Raw genomic sequence first — 22,451 nt, 5'->3', positions numbered from 1 at the left:
ATTTTTCTAAAATGCTGTCTATACGGAATAGATCAAATGTGTGATAAAGCTTTTTTTTTTCTTTCTATTTTTTAAATAAAAGTAAAATTCAACCTCCATGTGTCGCGCAAAAATGGAAGTGGAATACCGATCCCCAGTGGTCTCAGCACCACACAAATTTTTAACCAAAAAAAAAAAAAGGTTAAAATCGGTTAAGATTTTTTATTTATTTATTTTTTAATTTTGCGGATTTGCGAACACGGATCTTTGATATTTCATTCACTCTCACAAGAACAATCATTATCGGAGAGAGATTGTTAATTCAAAATATTATGTACTTGTTCTATTGGTCATGCAACACTTTGCAGTAAACTATCAGTTGCAATCAGAACTTGTTCGATATTTTAAATATGTTAGAATTTTGAAGGCTGTTAAAAGCTCCCATGTTTTTTTTTTTTTTTAAAAAAAAATATATATATATATATATTTGACTAAAAATCTAAAATGGGCTGCCGGTTTTGTGGCCCACTTTTCCATTACTGATATTTCCTCGTACAACGCTTGGTGTTGTGATCCGTGTCTAAAATGCGTAACAGCCGGCAGCCACATGGACTCTGGCTCCGGGCTCCTCTATAAATCTCTCCCGCTCTCCCCCACATCCCCGGCCCCAAAAAAGCCAAGTCGATTGTATACTTTCTATTTCTACCCGATCTCAAGCTTTTAAGATATGGAAAATTCCTCTAGAAGCTCCCAGCTGAAAGCACTTGTGAACCGTGAAGAAGAACACAATGTCATGGTGTCGACTTTGAAGCACGTAATCACAGGCCACATTATTGCCATTGATGAACATCAAGCTGCTACATTGTCCTTTTCTTCAAATGGTAAAGGGATGGAAGAGAATGAGCAAGTGTCCTGCACAATGGCGATGCTGACCCTCCCAGATGCTGTAACGTGTCAGGTATGCGAAATCAACGGCTGCCTCGGCTGCAACCTTTTCCCGCCCAGCGAAGAATATTGTACAACCCCAACCCCAGGCACGAGTAATGAAAATGAAGTGATCATGAAAAACGAGAAGAAGAAGAAGAAGAAGAAGAAGAAGAACAAGTACAGGGGAATTAGACAGAGGCAATGCGGCAGATGGGCAGCTGAGATTCGGGACCCTCGGCGGGCTGTACGTGTGTGGCTTGGCACGTTTGATACGGATGAGGCAGCTGCTAGGGCTTACGATAGGGCAGCCATTGAGTTCAGGGGACTTAAAGCAAAGCTTAATTTCCCATTATCAGATTACATTGCAAAGAATTATTCAGAACCCGAACAAAGGAGTAAGTTTAAGCCGCCAAATTAATGTTGCAAATTAAGACCACCGTGGAATTAATGGGATAGGTAGAGTAGCAGCAAGCAGCGGGAGAATAATTTTATATAACGATCATGAGTCATGACTACTTCGACGTAGCTGATCAGAAGAGAGATTTTATCATCACGCACGTACGATTCTCTCCTCCATCCATGAACGGGGGCTCGAATTATCTTGTATTACTCTTAAAAAGAATTACCAGTCAAATGAAGTAATTAATAAGTCGATTCATTTTCATTTTATATATTTGTACATAGTTGGTCGGATTCGAATATTAGTAATGTTACTGCTTTTACTTGAGAATTTGAATTAAAATGTTTTTGCCGGGAAAGAGAAATTCTATAGAGAATAAAACTTGTCGATGCAGTAGAAGAAACAGTTGCCGACATATTAATGATCAAGCTCAAACCCAGTTGGCTGAAAGGTCAAGGTCAAGGTCAAATGTACTAGTGGAAACAAGTTAGTTAAATAATAAAGGACAAGACGCAAATACTAATAAGCGAGGTCAGCTGTACCAGATGGAATTTTCTCCAGCTTATCCAAACAGACATGGACGCCGACCAACATTTGATTGTAAAGGAAATAGTCCGAGACTGAGACCGTTTTCCGGCGCCGCACCACAAACAGACACATTTGGAGTAGACAAAACACTTATGCCGTCCACCAATCCGTTAACTTCCGTTTAGAAAGTTAGCACAATTGTGGCAAATTAACTATTTCGCCATTGAAACTCAAAATGAGGTAAAAAATAAATTTATCCAAAAAATTAACATAAATTTTCAATACATAATTTTTTTATTAACAATACATTTATTAAAAAAATATGAATTATTAATGGTACATATTATTAACAATTATCTATAAAAAATATCCATATTATACCATAAAAATTTATTAACAATATATTATTTACAATTATACATATTATACCATAAAAAATTTCAGTTTGAGCTTGGAGTAGATCTTAAAAAATTTAGGTTAAATTTTGGATGAGTAAATTCGGTTATAAAGTAGCTTTTTTTTAACAATTATTAACAATTATCCGATAAAAGAGATGACATGTCATTTTTATCAATATATATTATATGATATGTCATATTTTACTAGGTAAATGGGATGACATGTCTTTTTTAAAAAAAGACTAGATTACCCTTATGATATCAACGCTTGCAAACGGCAGTTAACGAATTGGTGGACGATAAAAGTGTTTTGTCAACTTAGAGTATACGAGTGATATACTTAAAAAATATTGTATCACGTTTAATACTGGTGTCATTTAAGAGTATATGGCTGATAATTTCCCTTAATTAATTACACTTGTAACGTAACTCAACTCTTGGCGCCGACGGCCTGGCCTGTCACATTCTGGAGCCTGGACAATTAAGCCTTAGTTTTCCATTTGATTTAAAAAGAAATAGTCCGAGACTGAGACGGTTTTCCGGCGCCGCACCACACACAGAAACATGCGGAATAGAGTTGTTGCTCCCCAAGTTGACTAATAACCCTGGAGTCTGGACAATTAAGCCTTAGTTTAAGCTTGATTGATGTGCCGGCGCCACTGCCTCCCACTCCTCTTATTGAAAATCTATTGGAACTCTTCAGTTTTTTCTTCCCCAGGACCAGCACCAGACATTTCTTCTGACTAGGCAAATTAATGTCATCATAATTACTCTACTACTATTCTACTCATCAATGCCACGACCCATATTCCTGTTAGACTTGTATACATATAAATATACCACATCCACATCTAACCATAACACGTGCATCAGTTAAACATCATCTCTATTACTCAAATCTTAGAAAGCAGGTGACCAACATCAACCAAGCCAAAACATTTATCATTGCTAACACGGAAAGAAAAAGAAACATATAATATACATCCGCTTTTTGCTTTATCTTTAGTAATTCTAATACATGAATCCCAAAAGAGATCAACATTTATGCTTTGCGGCCTACAAAGAACGAGATAAAGGAAGTGATAGACCAAAACAGACAAGTACACCGCATCTGCGAACAGCGGTGTGTCTAGTGCCTACCGTCCTGATAACACACTATTATCCAAGTACACCATCACTAAAATTACTCTGTGGAAAGACCCAAAACTGCTATCATCAACCAGTTCTGCAACCTTGCATTACAAAAACCAGCATAGCCCTTTGACAGGCACTGATAAAAATCCAAAACTCCACACTAGATATTCCCTACTTGTGCAATGAATTATGCAAAACGTCAACACAAAACTCAATCCTCAGAAGCTGCCTCAGCTCCCAGTGGCTTTCTCCTCTCAATCCAAAAATCTCATCTTCCATCAAATCCTCACTGCGGTGCTGTTGATGTCCCACTGGGGGTCTGTTTTGCCACATATATCTGCTTCATTTTTGAAGGAGAGAAGCCTTTCTCCGCACCAAAAGACTGATTTCGCCCATGGAACCCCATCCTTCGATGGGACCATTCACCCCCAGAACTATTCTTCTGCGACACCCCACTTCCTCTCTGATAATTATAACCTGACAAATTATTGTACTGCTGGGAAGATGTATTCTTCTGCTGCGAAGGCTGCGGTTTAAAAGTCGAACTAGTGTTTTGGCCAACACTACTGCCATTTTGAACAGTATCAGTCTTGCCAGCATCTGCTGCAGTGCTTACTGACAAGCTCTTAACAACACTACTTTGTGTTGAAGCCCCAGCGCAAGTGGAGCTTGATGCATGAACCAACCCTAATTCCTCTGGCAACTGAGTGACAGTCGCATCTGTCGCTGCATGGAAATTCTGGCTACTGTCAGAGGGTGTTGAATTTCGGGACTCAGGAAACCTGTTGGAAGCTGATGATTGATCCGCAGAAGTCCCATGGTTAAACTGAGAAGGAAGTACTCCATCTGTCGGTCGCTGCAATGGCATTGACATAGGAACAGACTGAAGTGGCGGTGCAGGAACATGCGACCAGCGAGCTTGAACTGACATATCAGATGGGGGCTGGATAAAAGAGTTGCAAATGAAAGTCAGATGTGGTTTTTTTTTTTGGGGGGGGGGGGGGGGGGTGTGTGGCAACAAACTATTAGTTATAAACAGCAACTGTACTCTCACCAACAAATGAAAAAAAAAAAAATATATATATATATATATATATATATATATATATATAAAGAAGAAGAAGAGTAACACATTGAAAAACTGCAGAACAATTCGGGATTGAAAGACTTCTACAATCATTTGTATAAAACCAATATTTTCCAGAACATAACTAGTCTGGAACAAAAACATAAAAGGTAATAAGAGGGAAAGGAGAGTAACAATCATGTTAAAAGTCAAGTAATTTTCAGTTTTAAAACATGGAAAATGTCCACCTGGAATGGAGAAACATCAAACATCGCCAGAGGGGAAGCCAAGGGCAGGAGTGGTGAGCCTGGGGCAAGATGCTGGATTGGAGCAGGCAAGTTGGTAGGATTACGCTGGGCAGCAACCATATTCAAATTGTTCACGTCTCCTTCACCACCACCCATAGCAGAAGAAGCAGGATTGCGCTTCCAATCAGGTTGCTTTGCAGATGGAATATATGTACCCATGAAACTCAAGCCAACTTGTCCGAACTGGCCAACTGGTGCAAAATGATTATAGACAACCATATGTGGTGGGCCTTGAACCCCAGGGATGCCCCCCGTTGGGCTGATAAAAGGCCCAGTATATCCTGCTGGGGGGCCATAGAATGAATCCACACCAGAATGGCACTGTTGCCATGTCCCGAGTGAGCTTGAACCTGGTGTACTAGCAGTCTTCTGGGTCTGTGATTGAGCAGGAACAGATTCTTCATGCGGTCCAAAAGTGAAGATAGGACCCCCCAACACAGGATTCATCTCATATAGGGGAAAATGGGATGGTAGGCCTCCCGGGAAATGCGAGATCATCTGGTTCGATGAAGGTGGGCTTGGTAAAGGTGGCCATAAGGAAATTGGAGGGGTCTCAACAGAAAGATCTGCTGGTAAGGCTACACTTAATGACTCTTCAGCCCTTGATTGACTTGCTGATTGCTGATCAGCATCTCCACCTGCTACATTAAATTAAGTCTTAAATAGCATGAGAAAAAATTAAAATCTATATGGGAAGGAGTACAAGGCTCAGCACCGTGGAAGCAAAAGATTTTTACCTGCTCTTATACCATCAGTTTCTGCACCTCCAAAATTTTTGGTTTCTGATGCAGAGACAGAGCCAGTGCCCAGCCCATTTCCAACAACCTCGTCGCTGCTTATGGCTGCAACAGCAATAGCAGATGCAGCAGCTTCAGCTTCAGCTTCGCAATCCTCCAGATTGACACAAGATTCACTAGTGTTTTTCTCTTTATCAAAGAAAATTGCGCAGTCATTCTCAGGCGTTGAAAGATTGTGGGAAATTTGGATGTCTGATCGACATGGACCAGGAGGACCAATCCCATGTGAAACAGCACGGGTGCTGGGAGGAAGAACCGTTGGAGATGTAACTGCACCTGCATACAGTAAAAAATGATCTTTCAGTGTGAGCAAATTGCAATTACAGAAACCTGCATCAGTTGACATGAAAGAAAATGCCCACCAAATTGAATTTTCTCTCCAGCAAGCAAAGAGTTGATTGGGCTTGCAGAGGAAGAAAATGACTTGTCCTTTGTCAAGATGGATGATGATGGCATGTTGGGTTCACTGACTGAGCTAGTATGATCTTTAACAGAAACACATGAATCAAATTTCCCAGGATTCATAGCCTCGTCAAGCTGGGTCTGCGTAAACGTCATGACCTTGCAGAACAATCAAATCAGTTTCCAAATCATCAAAAACATACTTTCCAAATAATTACAATACTCGGCCCAGAGGAAACTATGTCATCATTGTTTCATTTAAATTTATTATTCACTTTCAAAACCAAATAGTAATCAAATCTCAAAAAAATTCAAATCACTATATGATGCTAGATTATTGGCCCTGTCAACCTTTAACTTTTTTTTTTTTGAATTTTTTAGTTTATATATATATATATATAGAGAGAGAGAGAGAGAGAGAGAGAGAGAGAGAGAGAGAATAATGTTTAACAGGTTGTATAACAAAAATCAATTTGAAAACCACAAAAAGACAATTAAATTAAACCACCCTTGAAAAGCACTACATTTTACCTACAAACACTTTAAAGCACTCAGAATCCAGATACAAATTACATTGCAATAAAAAAAAAAAAAAAAAGTAGGAAAAGAAAAAAGAATAGAGCACAGACAGCGAACAAAAAATAAAAACACCAGCATGCATGTCAAATGCCAAACTTCACTGAACAGAAGGATATCCTGGAAGCAAGCCAACATCACTAGGGACAAGGCTCCAAAGAAAAAATAAATAAATAAGTGGTGAGCATATATTCAATCCTCCCACATGATTATATTCATAAGCCAACATATGTCTAATTCATTGAACCCCAATGCCAAATACAAAAATTAAACCCAAACAAAGCTAAGTTCATCTGAAAATTAGAAGGCAAATACATTGTTAAAGAGAAAAGAGAACAGAGCAGCGTTTCAGAAAAATATATAAACATCGCAACAAATAAAGTCAAGAATAACAACTGATACTTTTCGACACACCTGCTGATTAAGCCGCGAATTACCCCAAGAGCCCATAGATGTTTGAACATTATCCATGATCTTATTCTCGCTGTCAAAAATGAAGCCTGATGCAAGATTCTTTCCACAGCCAGATACGACTGGAATGGAGCTGTTTTTGAGGGACCTGCAGAAAAACAAATGAGATTAAGACTTCTAAATGCCCAAATTTTCTTCTATAAGAAATCTTTTGAGGGCAAATACTTGTTTGTCTGGGATCTTAAATCAGCCTGAGGGTCAGATTTCGCAGCGGGAGTGCCGATAGGAGCCAAGGGTTGAGACACTTTGTTTGCATTAAATCCTGTTGACACTTCAATGTTTGTCAAATTTCTTCCCTCATTGGCAGCAAAATCAGAGCGGACATTATTTGCACCTTGTCCACACGTTGAAGCAGATATTTTATTTGAGCTAGTTAAGACAATAGCATTTTGTGAAGTAGAATGATGTTTCTTTGGCAGCTGTCATAAACAATAAAATAATGTAATTAAGTAATAGGTCTTCATCAAATGATTCAAACTGCGAGGCATAAAAACAAATTGAATAGAAGACTGCACCAGAACCTTTGTAACCCGAGACTTTGCCTTAATCTCTTTTTCCTTCTGTTCACGCCGATCATTCAGCATCTGCCTCTTCGACCTCACCTCAATGAAGTCATCTTCATCACTTGGGGCTTCTATGCCAGGCTGCTCAAATACACGCACAACACCGCTTTGTAAGGAAGCATCAACATCATCTTCAGAGCGAATGGTCCTTTTAAGGTTTCCCTCATCAGTGTGTGAAATGTTCTGACCCTTCATCAATGATTCGTTTCCAACTCCCTTTCCAACCTTGCTCCCAGGATCTCTCTCCTGTAAATTCATTGTGGCTGAATTCGAGGATTCCGAGTCATTGATCTGTTTCGATGATTTACTCAACACAACTCTCCTATACCCACTGCGGGTAGAAATTCCAGTAACCCTTCTACTACTATTTGAATTATCATCCACCCCAAGATGGTTAGCTGGAGCCATAGCAGTAGATTGCCGCTTATCAGCATTTTCCCGAACCCGAAACTCAGTTCGCTGGCGCCGAGGCCTCCTTGGAAATCCAACAGCATCTGAACGAGAGGGTTCAGCTGCCACAAATGATGACTTTGGAAAAGAATTATTCCTGGCTGTAACAACATATCTTTTACCTCGGCTACCAGATGTTAAACCTTGAGCCTTTGACCCAGTTAAGCTTTTCTCTCTGGAATTGGACTGAAAAGATGACGCTTCGGTGTGAAGGCGACCTGATGATTTTTTAGGGTTCAAAGATTTGAAGTTCCTCATATCTAAATTATGGTGACCCTGCTCATCTGCTTCGAAAACTGAATCACGCCTTGTTTTGTTATCATCAATGAGAGAAATCTCAGCTCCATCCTGCTGTACCATAGAGGTAGTTTGTGCACTGCCAATTGCTGGCAGTGAAGATGCCTCATTTAATGCATTCCCTTGATCCAGGTGCCTACGAACGAGGCCTAGATGGTTATCTCCCGAAAGAGAAAATGTGTCACTTTTATGAGTAGAAGTTTGTTGAACATGTTGAATGGGCTGAGAGACTCCTGCATTCTGATTCAACGAAAAGTTGGCTGGAACATTAGGTTGAACATAAGGCACTGAATGAGGAGCCAACGGGAGCACTCCCTGGGAAACAGGAGATGTATATCTTAGCTGACCAAACTGGAAAACTGGAGGTTGCGATGGGTGCATATGGGCAAGGGATGTACCCACTTGTGGATGTAAAAGCGGCATCTGTATAGAACCAATCTGTATGGCTGGAAACGGAGATGGTATTAGAGAAGGACCAGAAAACAGCCCAAACTGCAACTTAACAGGTGTCTCAGCCTGACTCAGACCAGCGGTAACTGTGGACATGACACTCTGATCAGATGATGACTGTAAGGCCATACTAACAGAAGTTGGGATTGGATGCTGAGTAGAAACAACAGAACAACTGTTAGCATTCAAATGATCCATTAGCTCAGATGCTGCTGACAATTGAGTGTTGTCTTGCTGTACAACCAAATCCTGAATTGCCTTATCAGTCTCCTGCAAGATTCCAGAAGAACTACCAATACTCAATTGGGAAGGAATGTCCACAGAAGCAAGATTTCCACACAACCCATCTAAAGATCCTTGATCTTCTACTACCGTACCAGCAGAAATCTGGGGTGCTAATGTGGTATCTTCATTTTGTGGACTTCTTTCAAAATCATCATTTGGCATTGGAACCTCGACACCCTCATTGAAGCCTAAGACCAAGTTGCCTATCATGTGCGGCGAGCCTTTCTCCTCTAGATGAATACCTTCAAACTCCTGCGTCAATTCAATGTTCTCATCATCTCCTTCAGGAACATCTTCTTCTTGATATCCGTCTTCATCCTCATCATATTCTTCTTGCTCATGCAACCGTTCATCATTCTCAACAGCCCATTCTTCATCATCACCTGCAGAAATTGAACTTGCTGGAGCGATCATATTCCCATTCCCAGAATCCATGGGCAAGACGACGGTATCATTAACTGGTCCTGACAATACTGCATCTTTATCCTCTTCTGTAGCAGATAATGCAGGTGAGTCTCCAGATACATCCAAATCATCATGAGATAGATGAACTGGCGAATCAGGCGCGCTAGAAACAGAAAGTGAGGACTGTGAATCACATCTGGATGTTGTGCTTCTTTCCAAATTCTGTTCCTCATTTTCAGTACTCTCGGGCTGGACATCAATTATTTCAGGCTGAGCAAGATTGTGCTGTTCACTTCTATCTAAACCTGCCAGGCTGATAGATTCACTTCTTAACAATCGATTGTACTCCGCCTCATTTTCTTGGAAAGTTGAAGGACTAGGACGCTCATTCTCACGTCTATAGGAAGGTTTTTGCATTGAAGTCAGAGTTGGAGGAGGAAGCACACGAGGGTGCCTCATGGAATACCGAGACCTCCCAAATGAAGAAATCACATCTGTCTCGGGATTTGGATATATTCGATCAGGGTATGGAGGATAAACATTGCCACGATAACGACCCTGCCCCCAACCAACATCACCATATCTTTCAGTGATATTCTCATGAAAATCAGATTCCATCTCAATGTTTCTGCCATAATGATCTCCATCTCCAGACATATTCCATCTCTGACCTCTTGAAACAGTAAATTCATCCATGTGTGGCTCTAGAATCCCGGCTTTATAATAATTCCTTGAAGACATAATCCCAGGTCCTCCGTAAAACTCTTTCCTAGGAACAGCTCTTCCTCCAAAAGCTGAATCTCGTCTGGGACTATAGTGGCCATTTTCTGCATCTTGTGTAATGAAGGTTGAGCTGTTCCCACTCTCAAATGCATCCCGTCTCCATGAATTAAAAGGTTTGCCCCTATCCAAAAACCCAGATGAATTATCTCTAGCAAATTGATTCCTAGAGCTCATGTCAAAGGATCTATGAAGACCAGAGGAATCAGAAGAAGCTGAAGTTGTTATTCTCTCCACCATCCTTTCACCATCTTCCCAATCACCCACATCTGCCATTTTGGGAAGATCTCTTTCTTTTGCCAACCCAGACGATTTCTCATCTGCAATGTCAGAAGAATTACTGTCACTCTTGGCTGCTTCAGCCTGCCTCTTGGCAATTCTTTCCTCCAATTCTAGAAGCTTTTGCTTAGCAGCATGTTTCCTCCTCTCCTCCTCCATAATAATCCTCTGCCTCTCCTCTTCTCTTGCAATCCTCTGTTCTTCAGCCTTGCGTGTGGCTTCCAATTGCTCTTGTTCAGCCCTCCACACAGCTTCTCTGGTTTCTTCTTCTAACCTTCTCCTTTGTTCTTCTTGTTCCCTAGCCACTCTCAGTCTCTCCTCTTCCTCCCGTCGAGCTAGCTCCAAAGCTCTTTCCTGTTCTTCAATGATTCGCTGCCGCTCCTGCTCCTGCATCTTCTGGACTCTCTCAAGTTCGGCCTCAAAAGATTCCCTAACAGGATCATGGAAATCAGTCTGTTTAAGCACATCTTTTTTCTTTTTAACCACCCCAACAAGACCAGCAGAAAAGGGATCCCGTCCATCAAAACTAGAACTTCCAAAGTCCTTCATGAAAGGGTCATCTTGATAAGGTTCTTCTCTCTTCAATAATGGACGTTTGTCCCTACTAAAATTGTGCATGGGATCATTGTGTGGAAACCCTCTGCCACCAGAGGAAAATGATGATTTTGACGCCGAACTTCTCTGGAAAGCATCACCCCTAAATCTGTTGTATTGTTCACTGCCATACTGTTCCCATGGATTTCTTTCTGCCCTTTGACTATTAAATGAGTGCACTGAGTTGTTCCAAGGCTGTCTCCCACCCGGCCCATAGTCTATATCCCTCCTTCCAGAGTCATCCTGCACCGTGTCTCGAAATGGCGATGACATGAACTTAGTCTCCTTGTTTGCTTCTCTATTCAGACTAGATGGCCGTTCACAAATACCATTTCTGTTGTCTCCAATATCTAAGGCACCAAATCCATCTTTTTGAAGAGAGGAAGATGCTCTCCACATGTTTCCCTCTCGTCCTTCTCTACTAGGCGCTCTAATATCTCTGCCAAAAGGGTCTACTCTGGCGACTTCACTGGAAGAAACTTTTCCAGTTTCACTGTCACGCTGTCCCCACCTCTCAAAAACATTATGAGCTCGTTTGTGTGGCAAAACACTGGGCCTAGGCATATCAAAATCTCCTTCCCAGTAAGCTTCACTCTTTGAGAATCCATGATCTCTGTCCCGGTCTGTAATGCCATGACCTGTATCCCGTTCATCATCAGCCCAATCAGATCGTGGTTTCAACCTAACCAATGGCAGTGGCCCAGGAAAGTATTCCTCTTGCTTCCTCACTTGCTCTGATCTCCGTGCACTACCCGTATCATGATTTATACCACCATTCTCTCGCAACCTACTACCAACAACATCCTGTCCAGATTGCAAACGAGGACTCATGCCATCATTAACAGCATTAAATCGACAACCATCCTTCTGCTCATTATTACCCAACTCCTGGCTCATGCCTTGTTTCTGTTTCTGACTAAAACCATCCTTCTGTTTCTTCTCCGACCCAGATGCAGCTGGCAACGCAGCCTGCAAAGAGGGAAAATCTTCACCCCTCAAAACACTTGCCTTCTCTGCAGGAGCGAAACTAGATAATGCAGGCCCAACTGTACCAGACCGCACTGAAGGTGGCACATACACACCAACCCCATCATTCCCCTTACTCAATCCATCAACACTATGCGGACCCTGATCAACCTTATCATTAATTTTCTGATCACTACCAACAGCTGTGCCAGGCTTAGTCCAGCCAGTGCCCGAGGAACCTGGCCTCTGCCCAGCACCTGAAACCCCTCCGCCAGCAGGCCCACCATTGGATCCCGATGAATCAAATCTCTCGTGCTCCTTGCGCAATGAGGGCAGATTCAAGGGGGGTGGAACAGAAAGCTTAGGCACAGCAGCTTTCTGCGAACTTCGGGGCCGTGACAGGACCAACATTCCTCCTCCTCCGCCACCAGCAGGACGGGCCCGATTCGACCCGTAATAACCGGAATGAGATAAGTTATGATGATGATTATTTTGATGTTGATGATAAGATTGCCCATATGATTTGTTCAGATTAACAGACACGAACTTGTTCCCGACTCCAGGATTGGCCATCTCACAATAAGACCCAATGTACAAAGCGTTTGGCGGCTTCGGATCCCCGCCAAAGCATCAAAATTAAAAAATAATTAACCCTAACCCTGAAAAATATCCCTTCTTTCTTCCACACAGACCAGATTAAACACCAAACCCTAGATTCTCTCTTTAACCCTGATCAAGCACAATACAACAGAATAAATAATCTATAATCAATCAAAAATTTTGTTACTGAGATTACAAGGATTGGATTAAAGTGCGTTATTAATCTAATTAGGGTTTCGATAGGAATAACTTTCAGGAGTGGTTGACCAAAAAGAATGAAATGGTGAAAAGGCAACGCGTAGTTCAAGAGGCGTACCTCCGGGAGCGTAAGATGGAGATCAGCAAGTTAACGTGCGTCGCGATGAACGACTAGCGCTATTAAAAAGATGAGACACCGAGAACTGTTACCGGAGAGGGGAAAGAGAGAAGGGGAGAAAATGAGCTGCGGAGCAAGGGAGGAAAATGAGGGATGGTTCGTATTTTGTTGTCTTCTTGTTTGAGGTCCTTTAGTTTTGTATATTTGCACTTGTGTCCCAGATTATTAATGCTTTTCTCTTTTTTCTGATTAACATACGCCGACTCGAGTCCAGCTCCTTCTCCTTGTGCTTACCACTTGCGTTTGTCGAGTGTACCGGACGTCCCCACTTCGTATTTGTATGTTATTCTTTTACCCATTTCGTATGTTTGGGAAGCCCAATAGTCAATCCTACAATACCTACAATAAAACCAACCAAAAATAAATAAATAAATAAATAAATAAGGTTTTGTTTAAAGATAAGTAAAAAATATGTATAATCGAGATTAAATTAGCATTATATACTGTGTATCCCTCTTTTGATACCTCTCTATACTCTAATGGATAATACAAATTGTTACTCTTATTTGTTGCTATTTTGTGATCGCATAAGAAATTTTGAGGACAAAAACAAAATCATCCAATCTTATGATGTTAGTCTTCATAAAATTTTGTAAGTTTGGCGTATAGTATTGTATTGTATACATGTATTTTATTAGCTGTATTTCATTATGGTAGGGCGTATTATATTATAGTGCAGTACGCACAGGCGAAAAACAAAACGGCGTCGCGTGACATAACATTCGACCAAAACTGCTCCGTCTACAGAAACGGGGTGTGAAAGTAGAGTCACTGATAGTCGCGTATCATGGCGATCGATGGAGTCGAATCTCCCTGTCCTCCATGTCAGTCTCCTTCACATTTCAGGTGATGGCTACTACTATTATCTTCAATTTTTTTATATATTTTTTATGATAGCTTTAAAAAAAAAAAAGAAGTAAAAGACAAAATCCTAATTTGTTGTCTTGGCAGTCAACCACGTCACTTCTATGTCGCCGTCGACAGACTCCAGTTCAAAATGGTCTATACGGAGGACTCAATCAATTTAATTGGAAATATTTTAATTTAATGACAATTGAATGGTGAAAATAATAAAATTTATGGCAGGAAACGTTGGTGGAACTATTACATTTAGTCGTGGCTGGGCGGCGGCCGGGCTTGCCAATGATAGTCTGCTGCAGCTCAAGGGACGAGCTTGACGCCGTTTGCTCTGCCGTCTCTAACCTCGCTGACATTTCATTCTCATCTCTGGTAACTACAGTACTAATGAATTTCCTTAAATTTGTTATATGCAAAGAATTCCAATATGCTTCAGTTATTTTATTTTTTATTTTATGGTGTCTGGCTTCCTACGTGTTTGCACATCAAAACTGTTATAATTTTGATAATTCTCAGAGCAGAATTTTTTGGCATGTCTATTGCTGTATTTTCCTGAATTTTTTCTGGTTTAAGATTTTTGGGCTTTGTATTTGAATTTCATTTTAAAAGGTGGCTGCTTCTGAGACACTGTAAGAATGTCGACTCCCGTTAAGAGACGTTGCAAATTGGAATTTTCTATGTTTATTAGTTTTTCTAGTACAGTGAATGCTTGATAAAATAGTTTGCATAGTGTTTCAATATACCAGCACAGTGACCTGGCCGAAACGGAGCGAACGCTGATTTTGGAGGAATTTCGGCATACAGCAATGAAATGGAGCCAAAAAGTCACTGAACAGAGTGGAGATGAAAGTGAAACTGGAAAAGATGAGCATAAGTCTCATATGATTGTTGTGACAGATGCTTGCCTTCCACTTCTTTCTTCTGGAGAATCTGCTATATCTGCTCGTGTTCTGATAAACTATGAATTGCCAACAAAGAAGGTATAATCCTACTCTTCTTCCATGCCTCATTCTGTGATACAACGGCTTGTGTTCTTTTGTTCTACCTGCAGTTTGTTTTTCAGTCGTTATGTGAAATATGTTCCTATCTTTACCTCAGTTAAACTGGTTTGGGTTTGACATTGTTTTCTCCCCCCCCCCCCCCCCCTTGCTTGCAGGAAACATATATAAGGCGCATGACAACTTGTTTGGCAGCAGGTACTTCCTTCAGTGACATTATTTTGTTAGTTTTATAATGCTTTTTGCATTCTACAATAACAACACTTTACCAAGTACAGATGGTAGTGTGATCAATATAGTTGTTGGAGGTGAAGTAGTAACCCTCAGAAGTATGGAAGAAAGCCTTGGCCTTATTGTAGCTGAGGTGCCCATAAATGTAAGTTTGTTGTCACTTCATGCTTTATTATCATTAGATTGGAAAACATAGAGTGAAATGCATATTGCTTTTGACAAAGCAAGGGGAAATTCTTCTACTGTTTTACAAAAAACAATAGAGTGAAATGCATATTACTTTTGACAAAGCAACGGGACATTTACATTTTCTTTTTCTTTTTCTCTTTATTTTTAATTATTTCAAGGGTAAGCTTCAATTCAACCCCTAGTTAGAATGAAAAACTTCACTTTACCCCAAAATATGAAAATCTCAATTTCCCCACCAAATGTCGTTATTTCTCCATTGGTTTTTGGGGTGGGCAAATTACCCAATGTGATCCACCTGGATCGAAAAAAAATTTTCAGGTTCGGATTAGATTCCTATCAGCTTGGGTTGACCAAAAAAAAAAACGAAAATCTAAAAAGTAAAAGACTAAACCTAATTGTAAGACTCACTCACACACACAACACTCATCAAACACACTCACACAGAGATCGCCAACAGCGTGACAGCACACACAGCACAGCAGACTCACCAGACAGCTCACACAGCAGCAGTCACTGACTCACCGATGCAACCGTGCGAAGCCAATCCATCGCAAGTCCGTGATGCGCCGATCTGTGCACCTTGACCACTGCTGCAGCTTGCTCCATCAGACCCCTCGACCACTGCTGCAGCTGCCAGCTTGCTCCACCTCGTACAACAGCTTGCTTCATGGTATATTTGCTTCTTGTTTCTTGTTTATGGGAGAAATGGGTTGATTTGCTTTGCTTTGTTTCCATCGGAACTTAATCCGGATTTTTTATCTGATCCAATCCGATTATGGTTGGATTGGATTGGATCAGATTATAGGTCCGGATTGAGTTCGGATGACCTTTTTCCAACCCGATTAAGCTGAATTCTGGATTGATCCGAACCCGAATTTGCCCACCCCTCATTAGTTTTAATAGCCAAAAGAGTAAAATTGTATTTGTACATTTTCTTAACAGTCACCTAGCTGATAGGAAGTCAAGGCTCTATCTTTTTATATAGGTTAATTTCCACCACACCTAAATGTTTTATCAAATTTCAACACACTTAAACGATTAAATAACATTCACATTTGCACTTAAATTTCTAACTTTTGTTTTTTGTTTTAATTAGTTAACTTTTTAACTGCAGAAGGGTAAAAAAAATAAAAATAAATATTTTTCTTCTTTTAAAAATAAGAAAAATGTGTTCAAATAGGTTTTTAATGGTGTTAGATTATGGTTTAGATTCTTTAAGAGGAAAAAAAAAGGAAAATTTTAATAAATGGGAATTATTATTAAAAATAAGTAAAATAAAAATTTATAATAAATTTAATGTTAATAAAAATAAAAATACAGAAAAAAAAAAAACATTTTCAATTTTTTTCATCTCGTCTACAATAAACAATACAAGAGTAGTCATCCTCAATTTGTTTCATCTAACAAGAAAATAAACAAAAAATCATCTCACAAACAATGGACCAAACAAATTCAACGCAACTCACAAACAACCACCCAAACAACTCTTCACCACATGCAGCAGCCACTTCATCATGCCGTCACGCGCAGCAGCCTCAAATCTTGCACCACCCGCACTCCAATAGCCCAAACCTCACTACCACTCTAGGGTTTGATAATTTTAGGTGAATTATGTTTAGGGATTAGGGTTTGACATTTCATGGTGAGATGCCGCTGCCGCCACTGGTTGCCGCCATTGATGCATATTACCTACTGTAACTGTGAACCAAAAGTAAGGAAGAAGCAAGAAGAAGAAAGAAGAGTAAGAACGAAGATGAAGAAGAAGATTGAAGAATAAACAATGAAGGACACGAATAAAAAAAATGAAGGAAAAATTTTTAAAAAAAGTTAGGTTAATTTTGATGGATGGCATGATTTGTAATTTATTTTAACTAAAATGCTCTAGTCAAGAATGAAAATATTTCTTATTTCTTTTAGGCCTACTAAGTACTAACTCACTTTTCATTGCCAATATTTAATTTGATTGCTTTTTACCTATTCTTCTTAATTTCAAGGATCAAATCATATTTTGGTTGGAAAAAAGTAAACTAATTAATTAATGATTTATCTTTCATAAGGGGCTTCCATTAATAAAATCATCTTTGTCATCTAATTGAAAATATGCCAACCTCAGGAGAGTAAAGAAAAAATTACCCTTTCTAACCAGATGAAAATGTTAGTTTGCATGTTCAGTTAGGTCAAGCACATTCTCGTGCTTTACTAAGTCAACTGGTAAAAATAACAACATTTGGGGAGTAAATTGAGGTTTCATACTTTTAGGTGGTAAATTGAAATTTATTATTCTAACTACGGGGTGAATTGAAGTTTACCCTTACTATAATGAATACAGCTGTGAATACACAAAAATCATTTTATCATACCTCCTTTCTCCATTGGAAGTCCTTTTATGGATGGTTTTCAGAACCTCTATTTTTTGAATCCTTTTTCAGTCACATATATGATGTCTCTAAGAAGTGTGACTTGCTTAAGATATTGCCCATGTTGCAGATTTCTGAAATTTTGTGATATTGCTCGTCTTCTACAATATCAAAAGAACATTAGAGGTGTTGATCCTGCTTTTGATACAGATACTGTATGAGTAGCTTTAATGCTGTTGAAATTTCATGTCAAGACTTTCATCTAAATTTTATAAATGTATCCTTTTGGACTTTTCGGCTTCAGCTTCAACGGTAGACTGCATGGTCTATATGGATGAGTCTAATAGCATGCTTAAGAGTGCAGTGGAATAAAACTCTTCTGCTTGTTTTTTTGAGAAACATATTCAATCTTGATAATGTATGTGATATTAGAAATTGTACCAGAAGTTTAGCATGCCATGAGGAAATAAATGCTGAAATTTTGTTCCATTCACTAGAAGTTTGGCAGGAACTTCCTGTTGGTTTAATGAGTTGACGTTTGCCATCCCTCCCAAATCCTTATCAAACCCCATTCCTTCATACACTCCACTAGAATTTTTAACACTGATATCTCAAACCCCCGGGTGTTGCTTCTCGACTTCTGTTTATTGCTGCTAAAAAACTAATCCCTACAATGGTGGTGTTGTTGCTCATAAATTCTAGATTAAACCATACACCAAATTTTTTGACGTTTGCCTCTTGTTTTTTCAACTTATTGTGGGTACTAGAAATAGTTACTATTGTTGATAGAAGAAGATTTTGGGGGGAAAAAATGTTTGAAAATAATGTACAACTATGCTATGGCTCCCGTTTGCCTCCATTTTGTGATTATTATAGAATCCACACTCAAATCTTTTTGTCTTGGTTTCTCTGCATCTTCAATTTGTTCTGTTTATTTATTGTACGAATTTGTCTCACTCTTTTCTATGGGCATTTTCAGTTATTGTTCACGTTGAGGTTAAAATTGTAAATGCAAATATGAAGGGTTTTATAATAATTTTTAAGGGGTGTCAAAGGGTCAACACATGATTCAAGCCCAACCTAAGGTGCATGAAAAACTAGAATCCAAGTTTTGATCAAATCAGCTCGCTGTCTAATTCATGTTTTTAAGAATGTCAAATTCTGAATTGTAGCGCTTTGTTTGTGTACAGAGTGCAAACTTTCATAAACGGATTTATGAATCCTTTTTCCATTCATTATAAATCCTAGATGGTTGGTGCATTTACTAATCAATAATTGTAATGATATGGAATCAAAATGGACCGAATTCTTGATGAAGAATGGAATCATAATAAATTGTTTACTTTATTTGTACAAATTGAAATCGAAATAATTGTATTGCCATTGAATTTTTTTTTTTTATATATATAAGCTATTGTTGTGTTACTTTATACTATAATCAAAATGAATTATTGTAAGTCGCTAAGATAACTTTAGTTTATTATTGTGATTATTTATTATAATAGCTGTTATTATTACAATTATTATAAAAAAATCATTATTATTATTACTAATTATTATAATATAGTAGTGCTAATCATTTTAATTATTATTGTTGTCGTTGTTTTTATTACTATTAAATGAGTAAAATTAATTTAATTTTCATTAAGTATTTAAACATTAATTCATTCCTCATTCTCATTCCCGCATTCTCCATAAAAATGAGATTTAAATTCATTATTCTCAAATTTGTGAAGCCCGATCCAATTTATTTTGGCTCCTTCATGTTTTTAACAAATAAACACTATCAATGATTTTATTCTCCATTCTCATTTCTCAATCCCATGAATAAATATGTATTATCAATATGAAAATGCTGAAAACGTACTATGCTTCTATGTAAAAAATTTCAAAAATCAGATGGATGGATTTATCCTTGAGGCTCACATAAATAATTTTTTTTTGGTGGAGTCAACAATCAAGTAGGCTTCTCGGAAGAGTCAATAATCCTTGGTCCCCGCATCAGGCCCATTAACCGGCTAGTTGCCGGACTGTCTGTGCAGATATGAAAATTTTTGGCGTCAACCGAATGAAATCAACTATCGTCAATTGTGATATCAAGAACAGAAGATTATTTCTGAATTCTGATAACGAGATGGGCAGATCAACTCTCCCAAAGAATGTTTCGATGCATTTAATACTGTCCAGTAGATTTTAAAACCACTAACTATGAATTAGAAGTTTAAATAAGTTAGTTTGTTCAAACATTAGGAGAAATCAGTTCAATTAGATGCACTTATAATTACCATTTAGATGGAAAATAAATCCAACTTGCAGAATAAATTTGCAAAATAAACAAAGCCGCGAAGCACGTCCCTATCAAGTCCATCTATGTCGGAACGTAACTCACTCATAATTCATTTGTGTTCTTGCTAGCTGCTACCAAGAAACAAAGGAAATCTTCTAAATCTTTTATTCTAAATTCAACTCTAGGTCTTGACAAATTACTTTTGCGTTTTACAAAGTCCTTTAAATCCATTTGTGTACTTTTTTGTTTTTTTCAAAATTTGAAAAAAAAAAAATCAATACTTCACTCCAAAGACCGACGCTTGAAGAAGAATTGAACCAAGCAATCCGCACAAGGTGCCTCCTCCAATTCTCATTGCCCTCTCAGTCTTCACCGATAGAGGCACGAATACAAAGCATGAAAAGCAAAGTGAAACCAAGTAACAGTCCCTTTGTGCATATTTTGCATTGTCATGGTGAGATGAAGGATACATTCCCTCTCTTGAAGCAAGTTGCTTTAAGATCTAAGATCTTATGATGAAGGATACATTCCCATCAATGTGATGGGAACTGGTAATAAGGAAGCTTGTAATTGAAAAAGAAGATAAGAGGTTGCTTCAAAGCTCAATGTTTGACCAAACTTTAGGTGAAGCAACCCAAAGCTAGCCAGGTGAATTAAATATATAGATTTTGATTACTTCTATTTGTTTGTGTTTAAATTTGAACATTTGAATTTTACTGGAATGGACTTTAGATGCATTGATTTTAAGTTTTTATAAGATAATTCTTAGTGTATAAGCTTTAATGTAAATTAATGAGTAGGTTGGTGGGGTCTGAGAATGAAATTTTTCCTAATTAATTCACTTTATAAATTCGACCGAAAATTAACAGAATAAGATCTTAGATCTAAATTGAAAAATGTAAAATACATATAATATTGTCGATTCTGAATTTCAAAATAATTTTATACATTACTCATATGTATTGTGTATTTAATTGTTAATTGTTAAATTAACGTATGTCTTATCATGATTAAGAGATCACATTTATTAAATGGTAACGATCCCAATTTAAGCATTTGTGAGTGGACCTAGACCAAGCCCAGGACGTTGAGCCTGCTTATACAGCGCATTGAATTAAAATGTTAAGCCCGGAAATGGAATCGCCATTAATGTCTAATTTACACGGTTGGGGTTTTAGGAAAACAAACCAAATTGGCAAGTAGTTCGAGGTCCTAATTCCTTGCCTTGTAGGTTCTATCTTCTACCGAAAGAGGAAGAAGAAAAGTAACATAAAAGTCACTCGTGGTACGCCGCCGTACTAATCATACCCCACGCTAGGAAAGCTTTTTAATTCATTTTTTTTATTAGTTACCCTCTGTGATTATTCAAGAGCTTGTATAAATAATTTTTTGCCCAGTGATAGATGATGAGTTTGTTCGACTTTCAGACTATATATATTGTGGATGGCTGTTTAACTACTAACTACAAGAACAAATAATATAAACAAAAAGGTTTGAGACTTTGAACATTTGGATATGGGAAAAGAGCGGATTCAATTTACCAGTCACACTGCTTAAAAGAAGAAGTTATATTATTATGTACGTACGTATGTATGACTTTCTTTCTTACTCAACACACAAAAAAAAAAAAAAAAAAAAAAAAACATAATTCAGTCAAGATTGAATGTTTAATGCCGTAAGTTTTAAGCTAATTACCAGAACTCTCGTAGAATTATAAAAGATTGTACTACTACCAAATAATGGATCCGGAGGACGATAGCCAATTGCAAACTCTCAAACTCTCAAACTATCATTATTATGAGAGGAAAATACAAGAGAGAGTTGGCGGAGGGGGAGGGAGGCCATGTGAGATGGGACTGAAAATGGAGAGTACACGCTAAAGACCAAAACCCAGAAAGCATTTCGCAATTCGCACTGGACTCTGGCTTCGGCCCCACTCCCCCAGTCAAGTCCTCATTCATTCAATGTGTTTTTTGACTGGTCCTCGTTTTGATCTTTGAACGCACACCCTCTCCTCGGAATTCGACACGTGTCAATACGCCATTTGCGCGACCTCTTTGACAAAGGCTTTTAACCATGTGAGTGACAACCCATGTCCTTTTGGTCCAAGTTAAACCCGATGTCCTTCTCTGTCCCTCGCTCTCACGTGTGCGTGTGTTTCTTTCTTTCTTTCTTTCTTTTTTTTTTAATTAATTTTAATATATTACATATATTGCAATTTAATCATGATTAAGTAGAGAGATTGCACGCAAAAAACTTCAAATCCAAATGTACAGTAGATCTCGTTGATTCAAGTCTCCAGACCTTAGCCTTGCCAACGGAATACTCTATATTTATATATATATATATATATAATTAATTAATTATATCTAGATAGTTATGATAAGTTAAACAAACTTAAGTATATATCAACCCCCAGCATTGCACGTTAAATAAACATAACGGGCATTAGATTAAGAGTTGCATCGCTCTCCCACCAACTGTTCTATTCGCTGCATGT

The 22,451-nt window shown here is 38.5% G+C and overlaps 3 protein-coding genes across 12 annotated transcripts; 2 read left to right on the top strand and 1 right to left on the bottom strand.

Moving 5' to 3' along the window:
- The first annotated feature begins 706 nt into the window (after nucleotides 1-706).
- On the top strand, nucleotides 707-1,324 carry LOC107178612 (ethylene-responsive transcription factor ERF109-like). Its single transcript, XM_015533990.3, has one exon. It carries the CDS (start codon nucleotides 707-709, stop codon nucleotides 1,322-1,324), a length of 618 nt encoding a protein of 205 aa, XP_015389476.2.
- A 1,820-nt stretch (nucleotides 1,325-3,144) lies between these two features.
- Nucleotides 3,145-13,207, bottom strand: LOC102624169 (uncharacterized). Of its 4 annotated transcripts, XM_006466549.4 has the most exons (8): nucleotides 12,972-13,205; nucleotides 7,502-12,784; nucleotides 7,152-7,405; nucleotides 6,930-7,074; nucleotides 5,900-6,098; nucleotides 5,478-5,813; nucleotides 4,681-5,381; nucleotides 3,145-4,309 (listed from the first exon to the last, which is right to left on the bottom strand). In XM_006466549.4, the coding sequence occupies exons 2-8, from the start codon at nucleotides 12,626-12,628 to the stop codon at nucleotides 3,653-3,655; spliced, it is 7,419 nt and encodes a 2,472-aa protein (XP_006466612.2). In that variant the 5' UTR covers nucleotides 12,629-12,784; nucleotides 12,972-13,205; the 3' UTR covers nucleotides 3,145-3,652. The 4 variants fall into 4 exon arrangements, with proteins under 4 accessions (XP_006466612.2, XP_006466614.2, XP_006466613.2 ...); XM_006466551.4 differs by having other exon boundaries at nucleotides 5,900-6,080; nucleotides 7,502-13,207; XM_006466550.4 differs by having other exon boundaries at nucleotides 4,681-5,378; nucleotides 7,502-13,205.
- A 396-nt stretch (nucleotides 13,208-13,603) lies between these two features.
- LOC102625009 (uncharacterized) lies at nucleotides 13,604-18,157 on the top strand. Of its 7 annotated transcripts, none has more exons than XR_369410.4 (8): nucleotides 13,604-13,877; nucleotides 13,983-14,031; nucleotides 14,118-14,261; nucleotides 14,636-14,869; nucleotides 15,046-15,085; nucleotides 15,166-15,263; nucleotides 15,765-15,977; nucleotides 16,927-17,218. XR_369410.4 is itself a non-coding variant. In XM_006466552.4 (7 exons), exons 1-7 carry the CDS (start codon nucleotides 13,819-13,821, stop codon nucleotides 15,822-15,824), a joined length of 684 nt encoding a protein of 227 aa, XP_006466615.2. In that variant the 5' UTR covers nucleotides 13,604-13,818; the 3' UTR covers nucleotides 15,825-17,218. The 7 variants fall into 7 exon arrangements, 5 of the variants coding, with proteins under 5 accessions (XP_006466615.2, XP_015389577.2, XP_052300343.1 ...); XR_369409.4 differs by lacking the exon at nucleotides 16,927-17,218 and adding an exon at nucleotides 17,795-18,157 and having other exon boundaries at nucleotides 13,605-13,877; XM_006466552.4 differs by having other exon boundaries at nucleotides 15,765-17,218.
- Nucleotides 18,158-22,451: the final 4,294 nt, after the last annotated feature.

The sequence above is a fragment of the Citrus sinensis genome, chromosome 7 (assembly GCF_022201045.2).
Source record: "Citrus sinensis cultivar Valencia sweet orange chromosome 7, DVS_A1.0, whole genome shotgun sequence".
NCBI classification, from domain to species: Eukaryota; Viridiplantae; Streptophyta; class Magnoliopsida; order Sapindales; family Rutaceae; genus Citrus; species Citrus sinensis.
Note: the sequence above shows the minus strand (reverse complement) of the source record. Positions and strands in the feature narration are given on the sequence as shown.